The sequence below is a fragment of the Sapajus apella genome, unplaced genomic scaffold (genome assembly GCF_009761245.1).
Source record: "Sapajus apella isolate SASKATOON/1434 unplaced genomic scaffold, GSC_monkey_1.0 scaffold148, whole genome shotgun sequence".
Classification (NCBI taxonomy): domain Eukaryota; kingdom Metazoa; phylum Chordata; class Mammalia; order Primates; family Cebidae; genus Sapajus; species Sapajus apella.
The window spans coordinates 2256642-2276336 of NW_022437088.1; the positions used below are offsets into that span (position 1 = coordinate 2256642).

The 19695-nt window shown below is 49.2% G+C and overlaps 2 protein-coding genes across 4 annotated transcripts; one reads left to right on the plus strand and one right to left on the minus strand.

The window, feature by feature from the left end:
* Positions 1–1958: 1958 nt before the first annotated feature.
* On the plus strand, positions 1959–3581 carry S100A12 (S100 calcium binding protein A12). Of its 2 annotated transcripts, XM_032264911.1 has the most exons (4): positions 1959–2080; positions 2672–2829; positions 3322–3476; positions 3507–3581. In XM_032264911.1, exons 2-3 carry the CDS (start codon positions 2692–2694, stop codon positions 3460–3462), a joined length of 279 nt encoding a protein of 92 aa, XP_032120802.1. In that variant the 5' UTR covers positions 1959–2080; positions 2672–2691; the 3' UTR covers positions 3463–3476; positions 3507–3581. The 2 variants fall into 2 exon arrangements, with proteins under 2 accessions (XP_032120802.1, XP_032120801.1); XM_032264910.1 differs by having other exon boundaries at positions 1960–2080; positions 3322–3581.
* A 12476-nt stretch (positions 3582–16057) lies between these two features.
* On the minus strand, positions 16058–19311 carry S100A9 (S100 calcium binding protein A9). Of its 2 annotated transcripts, XM_032264948.1 has the most exons (4): positions 19112–19311; positions 18565–18726; positions 16236–16424; positions 16058–16193 (listed from the first exon to the last, which is right to left on the minus strand). In XM_032264948.1, exons 2-4 carry the CDS (start codon positions 18700–18702, stop codon positions 16173–16175), a joined length of 348 nt encoding a protein of 115 aa, XP_032120839.1. In that variant the 5' UTR covers positions 18703–18726; positions 19112–19311; the 3' UTR covers positions 16058–16172. The 2 variants fall into 2 exon arrangements, with proteins under 2 accessions (XP_032120839.1, XP_032120838.1); XM_032264947.1 differs by having other exon boundaries at positions 16058–16424.
* Between the last annotated feature and the right edge of the window lie 384 nt (positions 19312–19695).

Here is a 19695-nt window from a genome sequence, read left to right on the forward strand (position 1 = left end):
GTCACTACATGGGAGACAGGTGTTTTGAAGACCGTAGAAGGATGGCTGTTGTTTTTATATCCAATTTGCCACTGTATGTGTTTTAAGTGCAGTGTTTAGGCCATTTACACTGGAGGTTAATATTTGTATGTGAGGCTGTGTCCCTGCTTCTTTAATTTCTTCAGCAACCTCTTTCCTGGATGGCTGGGATCCTGGGCTAGTCCCTTCTCCAGGCAGATGTAAAAAAAATAAATAAATCTGAGGACCCCAAACTTACTAAGCCAGTGGGAAAAGTCAAGCTGGGAACTGGGATGTGCAAACATGCCCCCCAGGTTGGTTTCTAAATAAGATAGCTGCAAAGATAAAAAGCCATATGCCACCCTCACAATTTGCCCACAAGGAAATTCCTTGTGAGCCTCAAGGCCCTCACCCTAAAACAGTTCTACTGAATTTCACCCTGGCGGTGTAACTGATAGCTTGTCTTTACAGGTGTGGAACAGAGGACAGAACATAAAGTCATCCCGCCGCTTACCCGAGACAAATCCATATCTGCTTGCTTCCTCTGCCCTATTTTTGTTTTCTTAAGTAAAAATGCAGATTCACTGAGCCAGACGAAGGCATAAGTGACTATTTTTATACTCCCCTCCTACATGAAAATTGTGTATTCAGTGAAAGATTGATCAAAGACTCAAAAGGATGCAATCACTTGTCTCTTATCTACTGGCACATTTAAAAAATATTTCTTCCTCTTTCCCCAATATCCACCCTTTCTCCTTGAATATTGAAGCCCTCAAATATTGAAGCCCTGAAATATTGAAGCCCTCAAAAATTATCTTTGGAGAAGGACATATACCTACCTCATGGGCACGCATCCTTAACTTTGCCCAAATAAACCTCCTAAAATGATTGAGACTGGCCTTGGTCATTTTCGTTGATTTACACAGGCCTGATCATCCTGCTGTGGTGGTGTCCTCCTGGGCCTAGTGAAACAAATACTGTCAATGGCTCAACAATGTTGATCTGGAGACAAACTTTTGCCTCCAGATCCAGGGAGGTCATTGGGCACATGAAATCAACTAGCTTTGCTAAGGGGGATATCTGGGTTGTGGGGTGGATGGCAGTACAGGTTCTGGCATGGCCTTGGCTGCCCAGCAATCTTACTGACCTCTGGGCATAAAACAAAGGCAGAGCGCTTTTAGATGTCCCCCAGCTTTGGTGTGACACGGGGAACGTACAGATGAGACTTCATCCGTCCTGGGCAGGTTTCTGAGTCTTGAAGGACCACCTCTCCATGAATCCTGAGCAGCGGTTGCCCCTTGCTGCCTCTCTGTGAGTAACAAAGTTGCTTTGCTGAAACTTGCATAGTGTTCTGTCTTACCCAGCTCACGACCTTGGTCAAGTAACCTAGGTGCAGTGAACTTGCTTCACACACAGGGATTATCCTACTGCAGCTTTCTAGGTCTTTGTAATGGCCAAGTTAGAAAATGTGATGGGAAAGCGAAGGGAAGGCGGAGCAGTGTTGCTCTCTCCTTTTTTGAAAACCTTGGAATCTTTTTTGAAAATGTATCCTCTGCTCCAGTAATGAGTTTTGCATCCCAGGATGACTTAGGAGGCGGTCTCCCTTTCTGTCTCCTTAGCTGCGTAAAGATCTTTAAGCTGATATTCCATTTGCCAAAACTGAGGAGCCCCATCTGTTAAAACAAGACACCCAGGAAGTAGAATTTGTTCTCCTAGTCTTTTATTAGGGAGCAGGGAGGTAGAGCTAAACCTGAAGGCTGGGCCCCAGCTCAGAGCTAAAAAATGTGCAGGGCACCCATGTTTGGGCGGGTGGGGTGAGGGGGATTTTGTTTCAGGCTGGGCAGGAGGGTAAGATTTGGACTGGGTACAGTCCGAGCTGCTTTTGTGGCAGCCAAAGCCACAAGTTTGAAGCTTCTCTTGAGCAACAGAGTACTTTACATAAATTGCCTCAAGATGAATCAGAGTAATTTCTTCACCCAAGGGTGAAGATGAAGCCTGGACTGATTATAAAAGCTTCCTTTGCTCAGTACCCTTCACTGCTGCCAGCTTCTTGCTGTAGCTCTGCATTCCTGTGCACTGAGGGGTAAGTGCCTTCTTCCTGGATGGGTTCTTAGGCGGTCCCCAGGGTCGTGACTGCAGGTGGCCACTTTGAAATCACAAGGTGTTGGAAGCCACAGCCCTCCACTTGCGTGAGCACCTCTGCGGTGACATTGCATTTTGGACCCAAGTAGGCCAGCTGTTGTTGTGCTAGGTACACTCAGCGCCATGACTTAAGAATGGCTAAGCGTGGGTGGGCTATGGACCATTTGTAAGGGACATGTGGCCATAGTGCCATCACCTGAGGGAAGCAAACAGCCTGGCCAATCACAGAACCCTTCCCAAGGGAGCTTGAATAAGCAATACCCTCCAATTTATGCTCCCTGGTGGATGAGGGTATGCAACATGGGCAACTGAGGCCGATTCTTTTAGACGTTAGACAGTATTATATGTTTTCTCTTCCTCATCCTATCTACAAATGAGAAGTTCACCCTGGATCAAACAGAGCAGAGAGACCACAAAATACATATGGAGGTTATTATGCTTTCTTTAGGCCCTTGATTCAGAAAGAGAGGGGAGAGTGGATCTTGAGGGGTGGGGGAGAAACTGTTGCTAGACCTCCCTTGTTTCCTTGAAGGATAACGTGAGGCTGGGAAGATGACTAAACTTGAGGAGCACCTGGAGGGAATCGTCAATATCTTCCACCAATACTCAGTTCGGACGGGGCATTTTGACACCCTCTCTAAGGGTGAGCTGAAGAAGCTGATGGCAAAGGAGCTTGTAAACCTCATCGAGGTAGGTGATGCCCCTCTCATTTTAAACTCCCCCCTCCCTCACCCCACTGCACTGAGGGGAGTGGCTAGGACTGGTGGAGGATGGTGGGACAAGGACTAGGGTGGGGTTGGCCCAGGTTTGAGTGCCCAAGGATGCTCTCCCCGCTGCTGTAGGAGAGGGCCTTTCCCTCTCTCAATAACTCACTTAAGGCTCTATTCAGTTTTCCCTCTCTCTGGGTCTGTGTCCTCATATGTAAAATGGAGAGAGGCAGGGCATGGCAGGGGCTGAATGAGTGAGCTGAAGAGTATCTTCCAGGTCAAGCCTTGTTAGATCCAGGGTAATTCATGACCATTGTATCTTCTGTTTTGTTATATTGGATTCTCCAACACAGTGTTGGCTAATGAGTTAATGTGTCTGGTTCTCCCTAACCTGAGCTCTGAGGGATAAGAGGCCTAAGAAAGGGTCTTGTGTGGAGGTTCTGAGCTCAAGGTCTCTGTTATCCTTTCCTCCTAGAATGCCAAAGATAAAGCTACAGTTGACGAAACATTCCAAGGCCTGGATGCTAATCAAGATGATCAGGTCGACTTCCAGGAATTCGTATCCCTGTTGGCCACTGTGCTGAAGGCTTCCCACGACAATACCCACAAAGAGTAGGGAGCTCTCTGAAGGTCTTTTACCCAGCAGTGTCCCCAACGAGGGTCTTTCCTTTCCCTCACCAAAACCCAGCCTTGCCGAGGGGAGTGAGAGTTAATAAATGTACTCATGAAAAGTTCTGACTAGTGTCTGCGCACGTTTTTCTTTCCATGCCTGTGGTTCCCAAACTTGATCACACCGTACCCCTATTCTTCTGGCAGCCTAATTTAGACCCCTTGGAACTCTTGCTCCATTTGTTCATTTGATCAACGATTATTTCATGTTTGAATGCCCACTATTAATTCATGTATTCATTCAACAAATGTTCACTGAACATCAGAGATTGGAGACACAAAATTCTTGTCCTCTTAGAGCTTGCATATTATTGGGGAGGGGATAGAAAATAAATGAATAGACAAGCAAATAAAAATATTCATGGCTTGTGCCTGTAGCTCCAATACTCAGGAGGTTGAGACAAGAGGATTGCTGGAGTCCAGGAGTTTGAGGCTATTGTGTGCTATGATTGCACTTGTGAAGAGCGATTGCATTTCAGCATATGATATAGCAAGAGCCTGTCCTTAAACATGCATATATGATATGATATGATCAGATTATATGATACAATAGTAGTTAATGGTAAGTTATATGAAGAAAACTAAAGTAGAGAAGTAGAGGTGGGGTGGAAGGGGAAGGAAGGTGATGTTGGTTTAGATGGGATGGTCAGGGTATAGATTTGAGCAGAAATCGGAAAGAAATGAAGAGGAGTGACTAGCAGATATCTAGAGGCCAAGAGTTCCTGGCAGTGAGTAGCCAAGGCTCTTGGTGGGCACATGCCTGACCTGCTCAAAGAGTAGCACAGAAGCCAGTGTACCTGGAGTAAGTGACAGAAACGGGGAGTGGTGGGAATATGGGCCTATGCGAATCAGGAGGCAGGCAACAGCAGCTTGTAGACCATGGGGAGGACCTTGGACTTTATTCTAAACGTGCTAAGGAGCCACTGGGGGGCTTTGACCAGGGGAGCGAGATGATTCCATTTATGCTTTGAAGGATGACTTTGGCTGCTTTTGTGGAGAACAGATTTTAGGGCTCAGGCAAGCAGGGAGGCTAAGAGATCAGCTGAGAAGAAATTCCCCAGGGCAACCCTATCCAAGAGAAATACAGTATGTGTAACCTAAGCTTCACTAGTAACCACATTTTAAAAAGTAAAAATAAAGGGAAAATTAATTTTAATAACATATTTTGTTAGCCTAATAGAACCAACGTATTATCACTTCAGCTATATAAAATTATTGTTGAGATCATTTACATTCTTTTATTTCATTGTAAGCCTTTGAAATCCATGTATTACAGTTCTAGTACACCTCATACATATGGCCATGTTTCAAATGCGCAGTGGTCATGTATAGCTCATGGCAACCATATTGGAACCTGAAGCCCTATATCATTTCAGAGATGGAGTGGGGCTGGACTAGGGCGGTGGTAATGGTGATGACAAGGGGTGGTCAGATTATGGATACATTTTGAAGGTGGAAATGGAAAAATCAAGGATTACTCCAAAGGTTTTCCCCTAAGACACTGAGGTGAATGCTAGGGATACAGAGGTAAAAGAACAAGTCCTTGCCTTAGATGCTCATCTCTGGTGGGGGAAGACCTGAATCAGGAGGAATCCCCAGGCCCTGTCATATATGTGCGGGCAGAAGTAAGCATAGGATGTTGTGGGAGAATAGAGAGCGACCCAGCTTTGGGGGTGGGCTGGGGCCAGCTAGGCTACCTGAAAGGGTGGACGCATGGTCATAAAATTTGGGGCAGAACTTTGAAAGGAGGGAACTGATGTAGAATTTGCATATCTGTGGGCATGGGATAGTAAAGAACACTCTCTTTGGTTTTCTTAAAGAAGGAAAGGGCTGGAAATGAGTCAGGAAGACCAAGGAGCAAGGGACCAGGGAGAAGAGTATTATGCCCTGCCCAGCAGAGTCAGGGAAGACTTCCCCGGCCAGACACTCCAGGCCAGCCCAGGCCAGGTTCTGTGTTCAACACTCCCCTGGGATCATGCTGCCCTCCTTTGGTGCTCTTGTCTTCTTTTGTGATTCTGGATCTGTGGCCATGACTATTTGTTTACCATCCATCTTCTCTGGTGGACTTGGTTGTTAAAAAGCAGGTGCTGAATCACTGTGCGTCACTAGCATGAGCGCAGTGCCTGGCAAGAGGCGGGTGTTTGCTATAGATTGAGTGTTTGTGTCCCCTGTGAGATTCATGTTGAAACTTAATCCTCAATGCAAGTATTATAAGTTGGGGTTTAGGAGGTAATTAGGACATGAGGGCTCCACCCTTTTGAATGGGTTGGTGCCTTATGAAAGGGCTTGAGGGGGCAAGTTTGCCCCTTCTAAACCCTCCACCATACGAAGACACAGCATTCCTCCCTCCAGAGGAAGCAGCAACAAGGCGCCATCTTGGAAGCTGAGAGCAGCCCTCATCAGGCACCTGAACATGCCAGTGCTTTGATCTTGGACTTCCCAGCCTCCAGAACTGTGAGAAATAAATTTTTATTGTTTACAAATTATCCATTCTGTGGTATTTTGTTATAGTGGCATGACCACATGACAATGTTTGATAAACATTTCTTAAATGAATAAATGTGTGGGAAGTAATAAGTCTGTAGGCTTGGCTCTCTGTAACTGGCCCAGGGAAAATAAGAAGCATGGCCTCAGGGACAGGTGTATGGGTCCTGGTAAGAAATGAAATTCAATGTGATTAGTGGAAGTCACTGGGAATCTTCCTGTCCTCCAACTTCTGACTCCTCCAACCAACCACTAAGTCAGGTCTGGCACTAATGGGAGCATGAAATCAGAAGTCAGCCACAGGCCCTGTTTAGTGGGACTGTCAAGATACACACAGAAGCAGCAGCAGGGGCACAGCCTTGGGCTCCGGTAGACCCTTCCATGGCTGCTCCCTCTGGATCTTCTTCAGTAGCGGGGGCAGGCCAGGCAGCAGAATTCAAGAAATAATTTTAGAAAGATTAGATACCCTGCTGGAGGTCAGGCATGACAGATGTGGGGAAAAGTGGGAAGGGGAGCCTTTTACTGCAGGGAGGGTGCGTTTGGCTTTTGTCTTATTTACCACAAAGCCATGCAGAGACAGTGTATGGGAAGCAGGGATTCAGGACAAGTGAGAAATGCTGAGTCCTGATCACACAGGCCTGGGGTGGAGGTTTGCTGACCACCACCTGCCATCAGAGGAAAGAACTGCATCTGCATCCGTGAGATGTGGGTCTGCGTTGAGAAAAGCTAAGGCAGGAAGGAACCGTGGAAAGTGCATGAGAAAGTAGGAGCCTGTGGATGGGGTTGAAGGGAGAGGCTGAAGATGGGAGTGAAGTAGGGTTGGCAGAAGAGGAAGGAGTGTGGGACGCAGGGAAGGGAGTCCTGGAATTGCCCAAGCCTGGAAGGCCTCCATCACCAAATGTGGATGAGAATGTGGGAACATTTGGGGAAAGCCCTCACTGCTTGACCTTGGGCAAATCACTTTGCCTTTCTGGGTCTTTGCTTTCTTTATTTTTGAAGAATTCAAAGGAATTTAAAAAATTTATTATGGAAAGTTTTAGACTAGGCGAATACTCAGGTGTCACCCGGTGTTAGTGCTCTGAGATACTTCAGTTGGATAGAGGGGAACTTTGTGTAGGGTCTAGAAGGAGAACATCACTTAGTGAGGGGGTAGGAAGGAGGATGTCCCTCAGTCGAGAATGTGAGGCCAGAAGTTATGCTTCTGTGTTCAAATCCTAGCATTGCCACTTACTAATTGTGAGATCTTGAACAAGTTACTTAGAATCTTTAAACCTCAATTTCCCCATCAGTAAAATGGAGATAAACATATCACCCCTCTCTCAAAGTTAGTGAGAGGATTAGATCATCTCGTAGCACACGGAAAGCACGTGGTACAGCATCCAATGCAGAGTGAGCACTCAACAAACATTAGCATAACAGTAAGATAATAATTTAGACAGGAGATAACAGCTGTAGCTGATCTACCCTCCGCCACAGCACAATAGGAATAGATTATTTTAAACCAAAGCAAAGATTGAGGTTTATGTTTAGCAGTGGCTTGGTTACTTAAAATTGACCAGTGTAAGATAAGGAACCAAGGGAAGTTATGCAATGTGACGTTGGTCATGTTGGGGTCACTACCCTGTGGGGATCTGTCCTGCAGACCCTGGCTCAGTGATGGATGAACAAATACACTTACAAAGTTCCAGTGCACCAGTGGGCTAGAGGGTGATGAGCTGCTCACAGAGAAAGCGATCGCAGCTACACAACACCTACTAGTTATCCTTCCTTGCTTTTATTCAGCATAGATTTAATAACAAATGCTTTGAGTAAACACACTCATGGATAATTGACATGGTTGGTTATGGTTAAATCTCAGGTGCTGAGGCCCAGAGCAAACACCATTAAGGGGTAATCTCCCTGGTTACCTCCCCGAGAGGCCCATCAGCTCAAAGGTTAATGGGTAAGCAAACTAGTTAGTATAGAGACAAAAGAATGCGGGGTAAACAGACTTAACTGGGGAAGCTTCGGTTGTCCCTAATATTTACCCTGTGACTTAATGCTCTAAGGTAAGAACCAGCCACCTTCAGTCTGTTCCATTATTACAAGTTATGAAAACCTTTTGGCATTCCAAAAGGTTTAAAACTATCCCCTTAAATTTTCCCTAATATTTCCCTAATATATCTGCCTTAATGTTTCTGCCACCACCCTGAGAGAATCCCAACATAGAAATATATTTCTCTAAAGGCCTTTGAACTAGATGAAGCTGTTCTGCAAACTGGGTCCCTCCCTTGATGCACTTACCTTGGTTTGGGACCACTTCTGATAAATGCAGCAGTATTAGAATCCTTAAAAAAAAACCAACAACTAACTGACGAGAACAAAAGCTCAGCATATTTCCTGTTGTGGGTACATTTACCAGCTTCAAAATAGCCCACTGAACCACAAATAGAACTTACATCACGGCTAGGAAAATTTTAAGGGCTGCTGACCTTGGTCAAAATCCATCAGTCAGTGGCACCTAAGGGCAATGACTAGGGCCTTGACTTGGAATCAGATGAGCTTGGTTAGACTCTCAGCTCAACTGCTTGGCTCTGTGAGTTTGGGCGAGTGGCTTCCCTTCTCTGAGCCTCAGTTTCTTCATCCATTAAAATGTGCTGTTTGCACAAGTGATCTCCACTCCCTTCATGAAGACAAAGAGACTAGACCCTGTGACTATGGTTGGTGTCATTGAACAAGCAAATGAACACAAGCGCTGTTAGATCACAGAGCCGAGATTGGCCCTGCTGTTTCTGGAGGCCATGTCTCACTGCCACCCTCTGTCCACGCCCAGAAGCCCTGTTCTCCAGCCACGCCAGGGCAGTCTCCAGTTTGTCCATGGCGTTCAAGCTTCTTGGGTTTTGCTCCTGAAGTCCTCTTGTTCTCTTTGTCTGAAACGCCTTTTCTTCCCTTCATTACAGACTTCTTTTTGTGTCTGCTCTACTGCAGGCACTAGGCTATCTGGGCCCTTCTCTGACTCTAGAACACCTGGTTATACGCTATGGCCTGACTCAACTGTCACATCCTCCAGGGAGCTCACCTGTTCATATCTTCTTCACGTGTTTCCATGGAGAGTAGAATTTAGGTCCCTTCCGATTTGGGGCTGATCTCCCTCTTCTGCTCTCAGGCTCCTGCTGGAATGATGAGTATAACAGAGCCGTCTGGGCAAAGGCATTACTGAGTGATAAAGGACATCAGTGCTATTCTTTTAGGTGTTATACGTGCCATGCTTTGCCCTCAGGAGGACATTTTGGGCAGGCTTCCGGTGCACCACAAGCCAAGCCATGCCAGCCTGTGCCTCAGGCCCTTGGACCTCAGGGGAAGGATCTGGGCTCAACAAAATGGCCATCAGAAGCCCCTGATGTGAGAATGACAAGGTTCCATCATTTTGACTAGGCCAAAAAAGGAAGCCTTTCAAGTTAAGATAAAGCAAACTAAAAATCTGGAGGGCAAGGGCCCCTACGTGCTGTGTTTCTCTGATTTCTCTCATTGCCTAACACAGCACTGGGCACATGGAAGTGCAACTCTTGCCCTTTCAAAACTCAGCTTGGGCATTAGTCCAAGCAGGCTTTCCTTCTCCCTCCTTCCCCTACCCCTGCCCCACCCTGAGCCAAGAACACAGGCAAAAAGTGCCTCCTCTCTACTCTCAGGGCATCTTGTGCTTCTCATCTGCCTCTGCTTGTCTTTTGCCCACAACATTGCATTGTACAGAAAAGATCTCTTTGGTACTTGTGCCCCCACTGGACTGAGGGCTCCGTGAGGGCAGGAAATCTAGAACAATATTTGATATAAAACCAGGCTCAGCAGCCTCCTAACCGGTCCTCATGTTTCTACTCTGGGGTTTCCCAGTCTACCTTCCACACAGCCACCCGAATGATCTTCTCCAGACACACCATATCACATCACCTGCCTGATTAAACTCCTCCAAAGGCTCCCCGATGTGTTTGGGGTGAAACCTTTGTGGAGATGGCTTCTCGTCATCCAGGCCTCATTTCCAGTGTTGCTTCCTTGCCCCGCTGCCGGTTCACAGAGCGGTCCGGCTAACGTGTGTCTTTTATTTTCTCTGCGGAACTCATCACCGTCTGAAATGATCTGGGCTACCTATTTCTTGACTTGCCTCTTGTCTGACTCTCCCCTAGATGCAGTTTTGTTGACCCGGCATCTATAACAGTGCTCTGCATTTAGCTGCTACTCAATGAGGATTTGCAGACTGGATGAGTAACTGATGAGTGTTGGTTTCTTTGCATGGAGCTGTTTTCTACCGGAGGGAATGAACACCCTGAGCAGAATTCGAGGGTGATGCTTGTGGCAGTGCTGGGAGAGGGGGAGGGCCTGGCAGCAAATGAGCCATGCCACAGTGGGTTTTGGAGGCCTTGCCCGGGGTGCGCTCCTCTCTCTGGACCTCGGCGATATATGAAGGCAGTTGTCATGGCCTCCTTGCTTACCTTTCCAGATTCAATTTCCCAAGACCTTCTCCAACTGTCCCTGTGATTGTCTCCTTTTGTTATTAGGAGTAGACTGGAAAGTGGGACATCGTATGTTTTGAAGGAGCCATTCCTGGTTAGATGCGACCCCCAGTTCCTTCACAAAGGGATTCCCCTCCCTGTAAGCACCCAGCCACATAGAACTGCATCTTACCACAGAGAACAGGAGGGCAGAAGGCAGCAAGGGAGAAAAATCTTGGACAGAAGATGTAGAAAAGGTAGAGAGAGGAAGAGAGGGGGAAAGTCAAGAGGGAAAATGTTGGGGGAGAGGCAGAGGAGAGGAGGGAGGAACAGACTCCAAGCCAAGGCGGGGTCTGCTGCAGGCGCAGCCTGCATGCTGGAACCCAGCTGCCCCTGCTGCACACCCCAGGGGCCACCCTCCTCTTCCCTCTTCACCTCAGTCTTTGCAACAAACCTCTTCCTCACCATACAGTCTGCCTGCAGCAATTTTGGGTATGCGGGCAAGAGTGGGAGAACTCACGGAGAAAAGGAAGACCTAGATGTAGCTGTTTGGACCTGGCACCAATGGCAGTGCTCTGCGTTTAGTTAGGACTGTGCATTATGTGGACACTCGGGAAGGAGGCCAGCTGGCGCTCCCACGGGGGCTCCCCTTCCCTGTCTCCTGTGTCTGGGGTGGCTCTCTGAAGACAGGGAGTGGGGGTCCAATCATCCAGGGACTGATTGTCATCTTGGGAGAGAAAATTGGTATCAGGCCAGAGCCCCGAGAGGCAACAGGACTTGAGTAACCAGTTGTTTCAGGCCTGCTGTCACTTTGGTAATTGGAGTGTCAAAATCCATGACAGGAGGCTTTCTAAAACATACATTTTAAGCAACTGCTGGAAGAGGGCAGCGTGTTGGGGTTGGATTATGAGCTTGCTTCAGAGCAGGGCTGCATCAGGGTTGTGTAAGCTTGCCTCACTGGGCTGGTGAAAGCTGAGATCTTCCTTCCTGGAAGGGTCTTGGCAAACAGCATGAAATAATGTTTTTATCATGTTGCAGTCACACCTTGCCTAACTAAGGTAAAGCTTAGGGCAGTTTGAGGCTCTAACTAACTTCACTGTTTCTGAGAAGCACCCTTGGGCTCTCCTAAGTGCTCACCTGTTCTATTGAGGTAGACTCCCCACAGGCCGTGTGCCTGGGATCTCACTCCTATCCCAAATCCATCCCATAAAACACAGATAGGGAAACTTCTATGAAATGCAAATGTGATTACATCATTGCCCTCCCTGAAGCCTTCAGGGCTCTGCCCCCATTCTGCTGGATGGAGCGTGAGCTCCTTGGCCTGGTACCTACCCTGTTCTCCGCTGTGTCTCTCACCTGTCCCCGTCACGCCCCCAGTGCTCCTCATTCCCACTCAAACCCCACACCTGCCCATTTTGGGCCTTTGCACATGTGGCCCCCCCGAAGCACCTTCATGTTTATCCTGGGATGACTACAGGTGCCAGCCTTGATGTCACACTGATACTCGTCCCTCCATGGAGATGGCTCCAGGGAAGGGCATCCTTCCCACCTCAAAGTCCCACCGAACTTTACACCTTCCTGGCCTCTCATTGCCCACATCAGAATCACTGGAGGAGCTGTCTTGTCTCCCCGCAGGCTTGAGAGCTCCTTGACAACGTGGACAAGCCTTATTTATCATGAAGGCCCCTTAGAGCATGATACTGTGCCTGACACACAGTAAGTCTGCAGCTAATGTCTGTTGAGTGAATGAGGGGACACACAAGTGAATAGACAAGTGAATTCATTTCTCCCCCAAGTTCTGGAGCCACACCACCACCACCCAGGCCCTGGACCACATTCAGAACACTGTCAAGTATCTGGACAGGGTTCAGCAGCTGAAACCACTACTGATCATTCCTCATCCCTCCCAGAAAGGCATCCAGCACTTCAGGTTCCACTGCTAACCCCAGACTGGAGGAAAACTCATTGCTGCAGCAATTGTTGACAATCTGATGACAGGTTGTCTTTGGTTCTTTAGTCACCACAATGCTGGGAAAGTCCTCAAAGGTCATGTTTCCCCAAAAGACTCATTAATCACAGAAATAGCTACTGATTCTCACTTGGATTGGGAATCTTAATCTTGACATGGAATTCTTGCTCTCTCTCTCTCTTTTTTTTTTTCTTTTTTGAGACGGAATCTCTCTCTGTTACCAGGCTGGAGTGCAGTGGTACAATCTCGGCTCACTGCAACCTCCAACTCCCTGGTTCAAGCAATTCTTCTGCCTCAGCCTCCTGAGTATCTGGGATTACAGGCACACACCACCATGCCCAGCTAATTTTTGTATTTTTAGTAGAGACGGGGTTTCACCATGTTGGTTGGGATGGTCTCCATCCCCTGACCTCGTGATCCATCCACCTTGGCCTCTCAAAGTCTTGGGATTACAGGTGTGAGCCACTGCCCCCAGCCTGCTTGCTCTCTCTATCTGAGCAAAGAAGCCCACTGCACTCTACTCAACCAAACCAGATTTTTTTTTTTTTGAAATTAAATAGGCTAATGAGAAGGAAGAGGTTAAGTTACCTTGATGAGCTCTGTTCAACTATGTTTAAAGAAAATTTCATAGGGTGAAAGTAGCTTCCTGTCAGATCTTCCCCCAGGGTCTGAAACAATCACCTACATGCAGACTGAATTACTAGTGACAAGGCAAATGGAAGAACCCTTGGTACCTGAGGAGGTCTCAAATCATCCTGCTGCTCAGCTGCTCTGCTCTCTGCCAGCCTTAGGTCTCCAGACAGCTGGCATCCCCCAACCCCAGTTCCTGAGAGCCACCCCACCTCACACCCACATTCAAGCAAAGAGCCCAGTTCTGCTCTAGAACCATCCTATCTTCACTTGTTCATCCACAAATGCTCACTGAGAGCTTGGTCCATGCTGGGATCTGGAATGTGGGGAAAATTGGCCATAGTCCCTCTTTCGGGGACTCATAGTCTTGGCAAATGAGAGGTTACAGCTCAGTATATGAAGTGCAATGGTGGAATTATCAGAGAGTTCTGTGGGCCTGGAGGAGGAAGCCCTTATATTCTTGAGAAGGGTGGATGGCGAGGAGGCAGTAGCACTGGCTCTGAGGCTTGATGGACCCTAAGACTTATAAGAAACACCAGGATGGAGCACAGTGTTTCTGGTGCAAAGGTGAAGAGGCTGGAGAAAGCATGGATGTAATTTAGGTAGGGTGTTTTGAAGAAGTGGCAGAATGGACACGTGGATGGGAGGACAGATGATAAGGGGTTAGATTTATTCTGTGTCCTCAAAGGAGGAAAAATAGGACTAATGCTGGGTGGGCATGAGGAAATGGATTTTGTCTCAGTGTAATGAGGGACATTCCAAGTGTCACTCCCAAAGCAGGATACTCTCCTTTCCTGGAGGAATTCAGGCAAGGTTGGTTCAACCACTTGGCAGGGATGTTGGCGAGAATCACTCTAGGGTGCAGGTGGGACAGATTGGATTAAATCAATAGTTTTCACGTTTTTTTCAAGACAAATATCTTTCTTCACATCGAATTGGTCTGATTGAACAGAGGGGTGGAGGCGCCCTCAGATTACCTCAACTTGCTTCTCCTTACCTTTAGGTTTGAGATTCTATAAAGCTAATGCAGAAGCCTTCCATTTGCAAGTTTTGATCTCCTCTTGCCTTTTTTTTTTTTTTCTGATACCATCCCTTGAGAAGAGAGTATGGAACACGTGAGAAATTTTAGAACATTATACAGGCAATATTTGTTGAGAACCTTCTATGTAGCAGCCACTACTCTAGGTGCTGGGAATAAAGCAGAAAAAAGACGGATTCCATGGATATTTCTCTCTTGGGCTTATCAGCTTAGAGGGATAGGCAGAGTCATAAACATATGTAGGCACATTGTGATAAGTAATGGTGGGCAGTGGTCCTAGGAGGAGCACTTACACCCCTACTGGAAGCATCTGGTCTCAGGCCCTCCAATCCCCAGGATGCTTCTCTCTCACCAGTACCAAGCTGTGTTCAGAAGGGGATGAAGACAGTGACTCCTCTGGATGTGAGCATGGGAGCAGAAGGCTGTCAGAAGATGAGCGTCCCCAGCTGTCAGTTCCTCATGTCAGACACAGAAGGGACTGGTGAGGGCTTCTAGACTCTGATGCCTAAGCTCTCAGCCAGAGACAGTTCCTGGAAACATCCTCATACCCTTGATCGGGAGCCCTTAAAAGCCTGCACCCAGAGCAGAGCCCCGAGGGTCTTAGAGCAGGAATCTGCGACAGGCAGGTTGGGGGCACAACCACAGCCAGGCTGTGAGGGGAGGGCTGAAATTCACCCCTGGCAGCTCTGTACCTTCCTGCTCTGCCCTGGGGAAGGAGCTGGGGAGGTGCAGCCTGCGGAGCAGATGTGACTCAAGCTACTTTTCATACTGAACTATTTCAAACAACTCTGTCACTTGTGTGACTTTGGACTAGTCTCTCTCCCATGTTACACCTTGGTTCTTTTCACTTATGAAAAGGGAAAGCAGATGACCGCTGGTCATTTTCCAGCTCCCCCAGATCCTAATTCTGTGAATCTTCTTTCTGCTGTGGGACAGGGGTCAGGGGACCTTGATCTGGACTCTGGATTTTGGAAGGCCCACCCCGACTGGTTATGGCCTAGGAAAGGGACTTTAGAGCCAAAGCGCAGGAAGATAGCAGAAGAGTCCCTGAAGTGAGTGCTTGGTCTGGGGCAGCGTGAAGAAGAGCAGCAGCAGCAGCAGCCCTGGACAGCTAGGGCCAGTCCTGGTAGTAAGATTCGCAGAGAGAAGCAGATACCTGTGCTGGCTCCAGCTCTCGGCTACCCCCCAGAAAGGACAGCTGGCCCTCAAAGCTTCAAATCAGCGTCTTCAGATCCCCAGGCTCTCCAGACCCAAAGCACAGACTCATTACGGTAGGCACTGAGTCTTCTAGCTGCAGAGCCAGGATTGAAGCTCATTTCTTCACCCTGTCATCCTGTTGAGACCAGGGTGAGCATAGGGCTAAGCTCCCAGATTCCCACTTGTGTGAGCACCCTGTCAGTTAGGGTGGCAGCTCTGTTAAGAGAGACACAGTTGCTCTCTTGGATCCAGGAAGAGTCTGAGGGTAAACACACCAGATCTGTCCTTGTTCCCACTACCTGAGTGCTAGCATTCCTCCCCCGACGTGGCACTGTCTGGGTCCATCCATTTCTGGAACACTTTGAGAAGAACAGAATTCTCTTAGGAGACCCAGGGCTGTGTAGACTGCAATGGGTGAAGACAGGGTTGGCTGGCTGGGGAGGTAACTGGCATATCAAGGGGTAGGGATATGCCCTTTTGCTTCCTAGAGTGTACAGTGACAAGGGCCATTTGACAGGCTGGACGAGGTGTCTGAGATGGGGCAGGGTGTCTGGGATCTGAGCAGTGGGGCCTGAAGTCAGAGGTGAGGACATGCTCAGGGAGGTGAGCCCATGGGCTCAGCACAGACCCACGTTTTGCTGCTTCTCATTTTGTTTTACTGAATGAGGGGGCTGAGCCACAGGTAAGGACAGGGCCATTGAATGCCCAGAGCCCTAGGAAGGAAGGGTTGGAGAGGACATGGAAGAAGCACGCAGAGCACTGACTTGGAGGAAGACTTTATTTGCCCTTAGCCGCTAGCCTCACAGCCAAGATAGTTTGGCATAACAGACCCCGGAGCCTAGGTTGGGCAGTGGCAGGGTGGCCTGGCCTCCTGGTTAGTGGCTGTGGCCATGGCCGTGGCCGTGGCCATGGCTGTGGCAGTGGCCTTGGCCTTGGCCTTGTGCCCCGCCGAGGCCTGGCCCATGGTGGTGGCCGGGACCGTGGTCATCCTTGTGCATATGCTCGTGGGAGGCCCAGGTTAGTCTTGCCATGAGCATGATGAACTCCTCGAAGGTCAGCTGCTTGTCTGCGTTTGTGTCCAGGTCCTCCAGGATGTGGTTTATGTCCTGTTCATTCCTCTTCTCCTTCTGTGGGTGGGGAGAGAGTGTTGTGAGCGCTGGGTGTGGCCAGGGGTGGGGAGACCAGAGCCACAGCAAATGACCAGCTGGCAAATATACAGGGAAGCCTCGCCCTGGGGCTCAATTCAAAAATTAAGAATGACCGTGGGCTGAGTGCCCACAATGGCGCGGATGCTGAGCATGCACCAAACACCCTCCAGTTTATTCCCTGCATGGGCCTGCGACTTGGGTGCTGGTTTTCTTTTCTTGCTTTTTTTTTAGACAGAGTTCCACTCTTGTTGCCCAGGCTGGAGTGCAATGGCATGATCTTGGCTCACCGCAACCTCCGCCTCCCGGGTTCAAGCATTCCCCTGCCTCAGCCTCCAAGTAGCTGGGACTACAGGTGTGCGCCACCACACCCAGCTAATTTTTGTATTTTTAGTAGAGATGGGGTTTCAATCATGATGACTGGGATGGTCTCGATCTCCTGACCTCGTGATCCACCTGCCTTGGCCTCCCAAAGTGCTAGGATTACAGGCATGAGCCACCGTACCCAGCCTGGTTTTCTATTTGTAGAAGAGGAAGCTGAGTTCCAGGGACTTGCCCGGGTCATGGCATGAGTAAGCCTGGAAATGTCACCTCATTTGGTCCTCATAACAACTTTAACAGCTAGGAGTGATAGCTTCCTGGAGGAAGACTTGAAACCGGTCCTAGAGAGGGCCATTAGTTTTCCCAGCTTGACTGCTCAGGGCATGCAAATTCAGATCTGACTTAAGAGGCCAGTTCCACTCCCATCCCTCCCCTGTTCTTCCTTCCCTTCCCTCTGGAGGTTACCAATTAGTGAAACTCATTTCAAGCAACACAGCGGGGGGAAGCACCTAGAAAAACTAGGTGTGGGCAGGGGAGATGGAGGGAGAGGGAGCAGAGTATGTGCTCCGTTGACCTTCAAGGCTGTGGTAAAGTACAGAAGGAGAGACATCGGGGGAAGTGGAAGACAGGGCACGAGAGAGCACGGGCTGGTTCCTGCTCTGCCACCCTCTGGCTGGGTCACCTCACTAAGTCCCCTCCCAGGGCCTGTGGGGCAGCCAGCCAATGCGAGCACTCTCCTGTGCAGCCCTTCCATGAGGCTCTGCTTCTTTTCCCACAGCATCACTTTGCTTCTGGAGGGGGAAGTCAGGTGTGGGGTGGAGCGGGCATAGGGGGTCACACGGAGGGGAGCTTGGCCATGCAGCCTCTTCACTGGGCACTCTTATGTCTACCCCACCCAGCATCCTGCCTGCCAGAGGCCCCCACCTATGGGGAACTGTCAGGGTCCCTAATACCAGGGAAGGCTGCAATTCTCCAACTTACCAAGGTGGAGGGAGGGGCCCTGGGAGGGCTGGGGACCTACACCAGGATGTCTGGCTCGGGGAATGGAACTGAGACTGAGACCCATCTGTTCCACCCTTTTAAATGCAGGCCTCTGTTTCCCCACTTTCCCCAAATTTGGAAACAAAAATCCTGTTGGAAGTGCTCAGCCTTTTCCTTAGAACCGCCTCATCGTTTTTGGAGCAGGGGAAAACCCTCCCAGTTCCCTGAGTGCTGTGCCAGGTGCTCTCTCTCCACGTGCTGTTTACTCATTCGCTTTCCACCGCAGACCCTCAGGACTAGAAAAGCCTTCCAAATCTTCCACCCCAAGTTCCCGCCTGAGGCTTAGGGTCTCCTCAGCTCTGTGCCAAGGGTCGTCCTCAGGGGTTTCCCTTGCCAACATTAAGGGCTCAGCTCAAATGTCACCTCCTCAAAGTAGCCTTTCTCATGCACCCTAACAGGCCACCTCCCTCCCACCCAGCCCGCATTGCCCGCAGCACTGTATCTCATTTTCCTCCAGGCACTTATCGGCATTTGGCTTTATCTGTGCTCTTTACTGGTCAACAGCTTTATAGTGTGTCCCCTCCACCGGAATATAGAACAGGACCCCACACAGCAGGTGTTCAACTGAGCGGTTTCTTGACCCTGTCGTCCTGTGTAACGGGGAGCACCTGCCCTGTGTATTAGGACACCTGCTAAGTCTGGGGGCTGAGTTCAAGGAGCTCAGATCTTCCCCTTGATTGCTGTAGACCACACCCCCATCTTCCCTTGTCAACCCAAACTGCCGTGAGGCTGGCTCAGACCTGCCAGAGTCCAGCCCTACCTTGAGAAAGTTTTGCAGCTCTTTTTGCACCAGCTGTTTGAATTCCCTCTGGTTCAGGGTGTCTGGGTGCCCCAGCCTCACAGAATAGTGGTGGAAGGTGTCGATGATGGTATCTATGCTGCATTCCAGCTGAGACATTTCGAAAGCTGTCTTGCACTCTGCCTGCATGATGGAGAAGCAAGAGTTGGGGCGCTTAGAAGAAAAGGCTGTCCAGCTGCTTTGGCACTTCCTACTAAGCACTCACAGAAACAGTGGGGGAAGCGCAAAATAAAAAGAAAGCACAGACTGCAACTTAACTGGGAGATCGCCTGTTACACACACGTACAAAATGATTTTTAGAGTATCTAGAGAGTGCCAAAAGCAAAGCATTTGAGGGCAGGAGACCCCAGCGGAACACGACCTGAGAAAATGTGAAAGAAGCTTTAAAGTGGGCAGGGCCAACCAAGGAGGGCTTCCAGGAGGAGGATTTGGAAGGAAGTTGGGTCAGGGAAGGAAAGAAGGAATTGGCAGGCAGGCTCCTGCCTGGGGAAGCTGGCAGCTCACTTACCAAAGCCAAGGAGCCACACAGAGCGTTTACCAGAGCTGGGCAGGCTCCGCATTTATAGCAGCTCCTGGCTGGGGTGCTTGGCCCTCTGGCCCTGTCTCCGGAAGATTGCCTCACAGGTGAGCCATGTGGCAACGCTGCCAGGAAGGGGGCTGGGGCGGAGCAGGAAGTGTTCACAGAGCGCCTTTTGCCTTTTTGTGAAATTCCCAGCCCTGGCCTGGAGCTGGTTTTGGAGGAAGCTGGTTGTTTAGTTCATTTCCCTTCTATCCTAATCCCCTGTTCTCCCTGAGTGAGCCTGCTGCTTCTCTGGCACCCCTCAGCACCCCGTCCGCCTTGAGGTTGCAGTGGACTGAGGACCTATGGGGGCCTGACCCTCTCGACCCCCCCCGTGGGCACTCTGCCCCTTCCTTTTAGTGTAGCAAAGATGACCCGAGCCCTCCCCCATGCTTGCCTGGCTCTGTGGTACTTAGGAGGGTGAGGGGTTGCTGTGGGATTCTTAGATTCATAATGTGGGAGTTGGGGTTAGAAGGGTCCTCAGAGGTGGGCAACTCTCTTGCATTGTAGATGAGAAAACTGACACCCAGAGA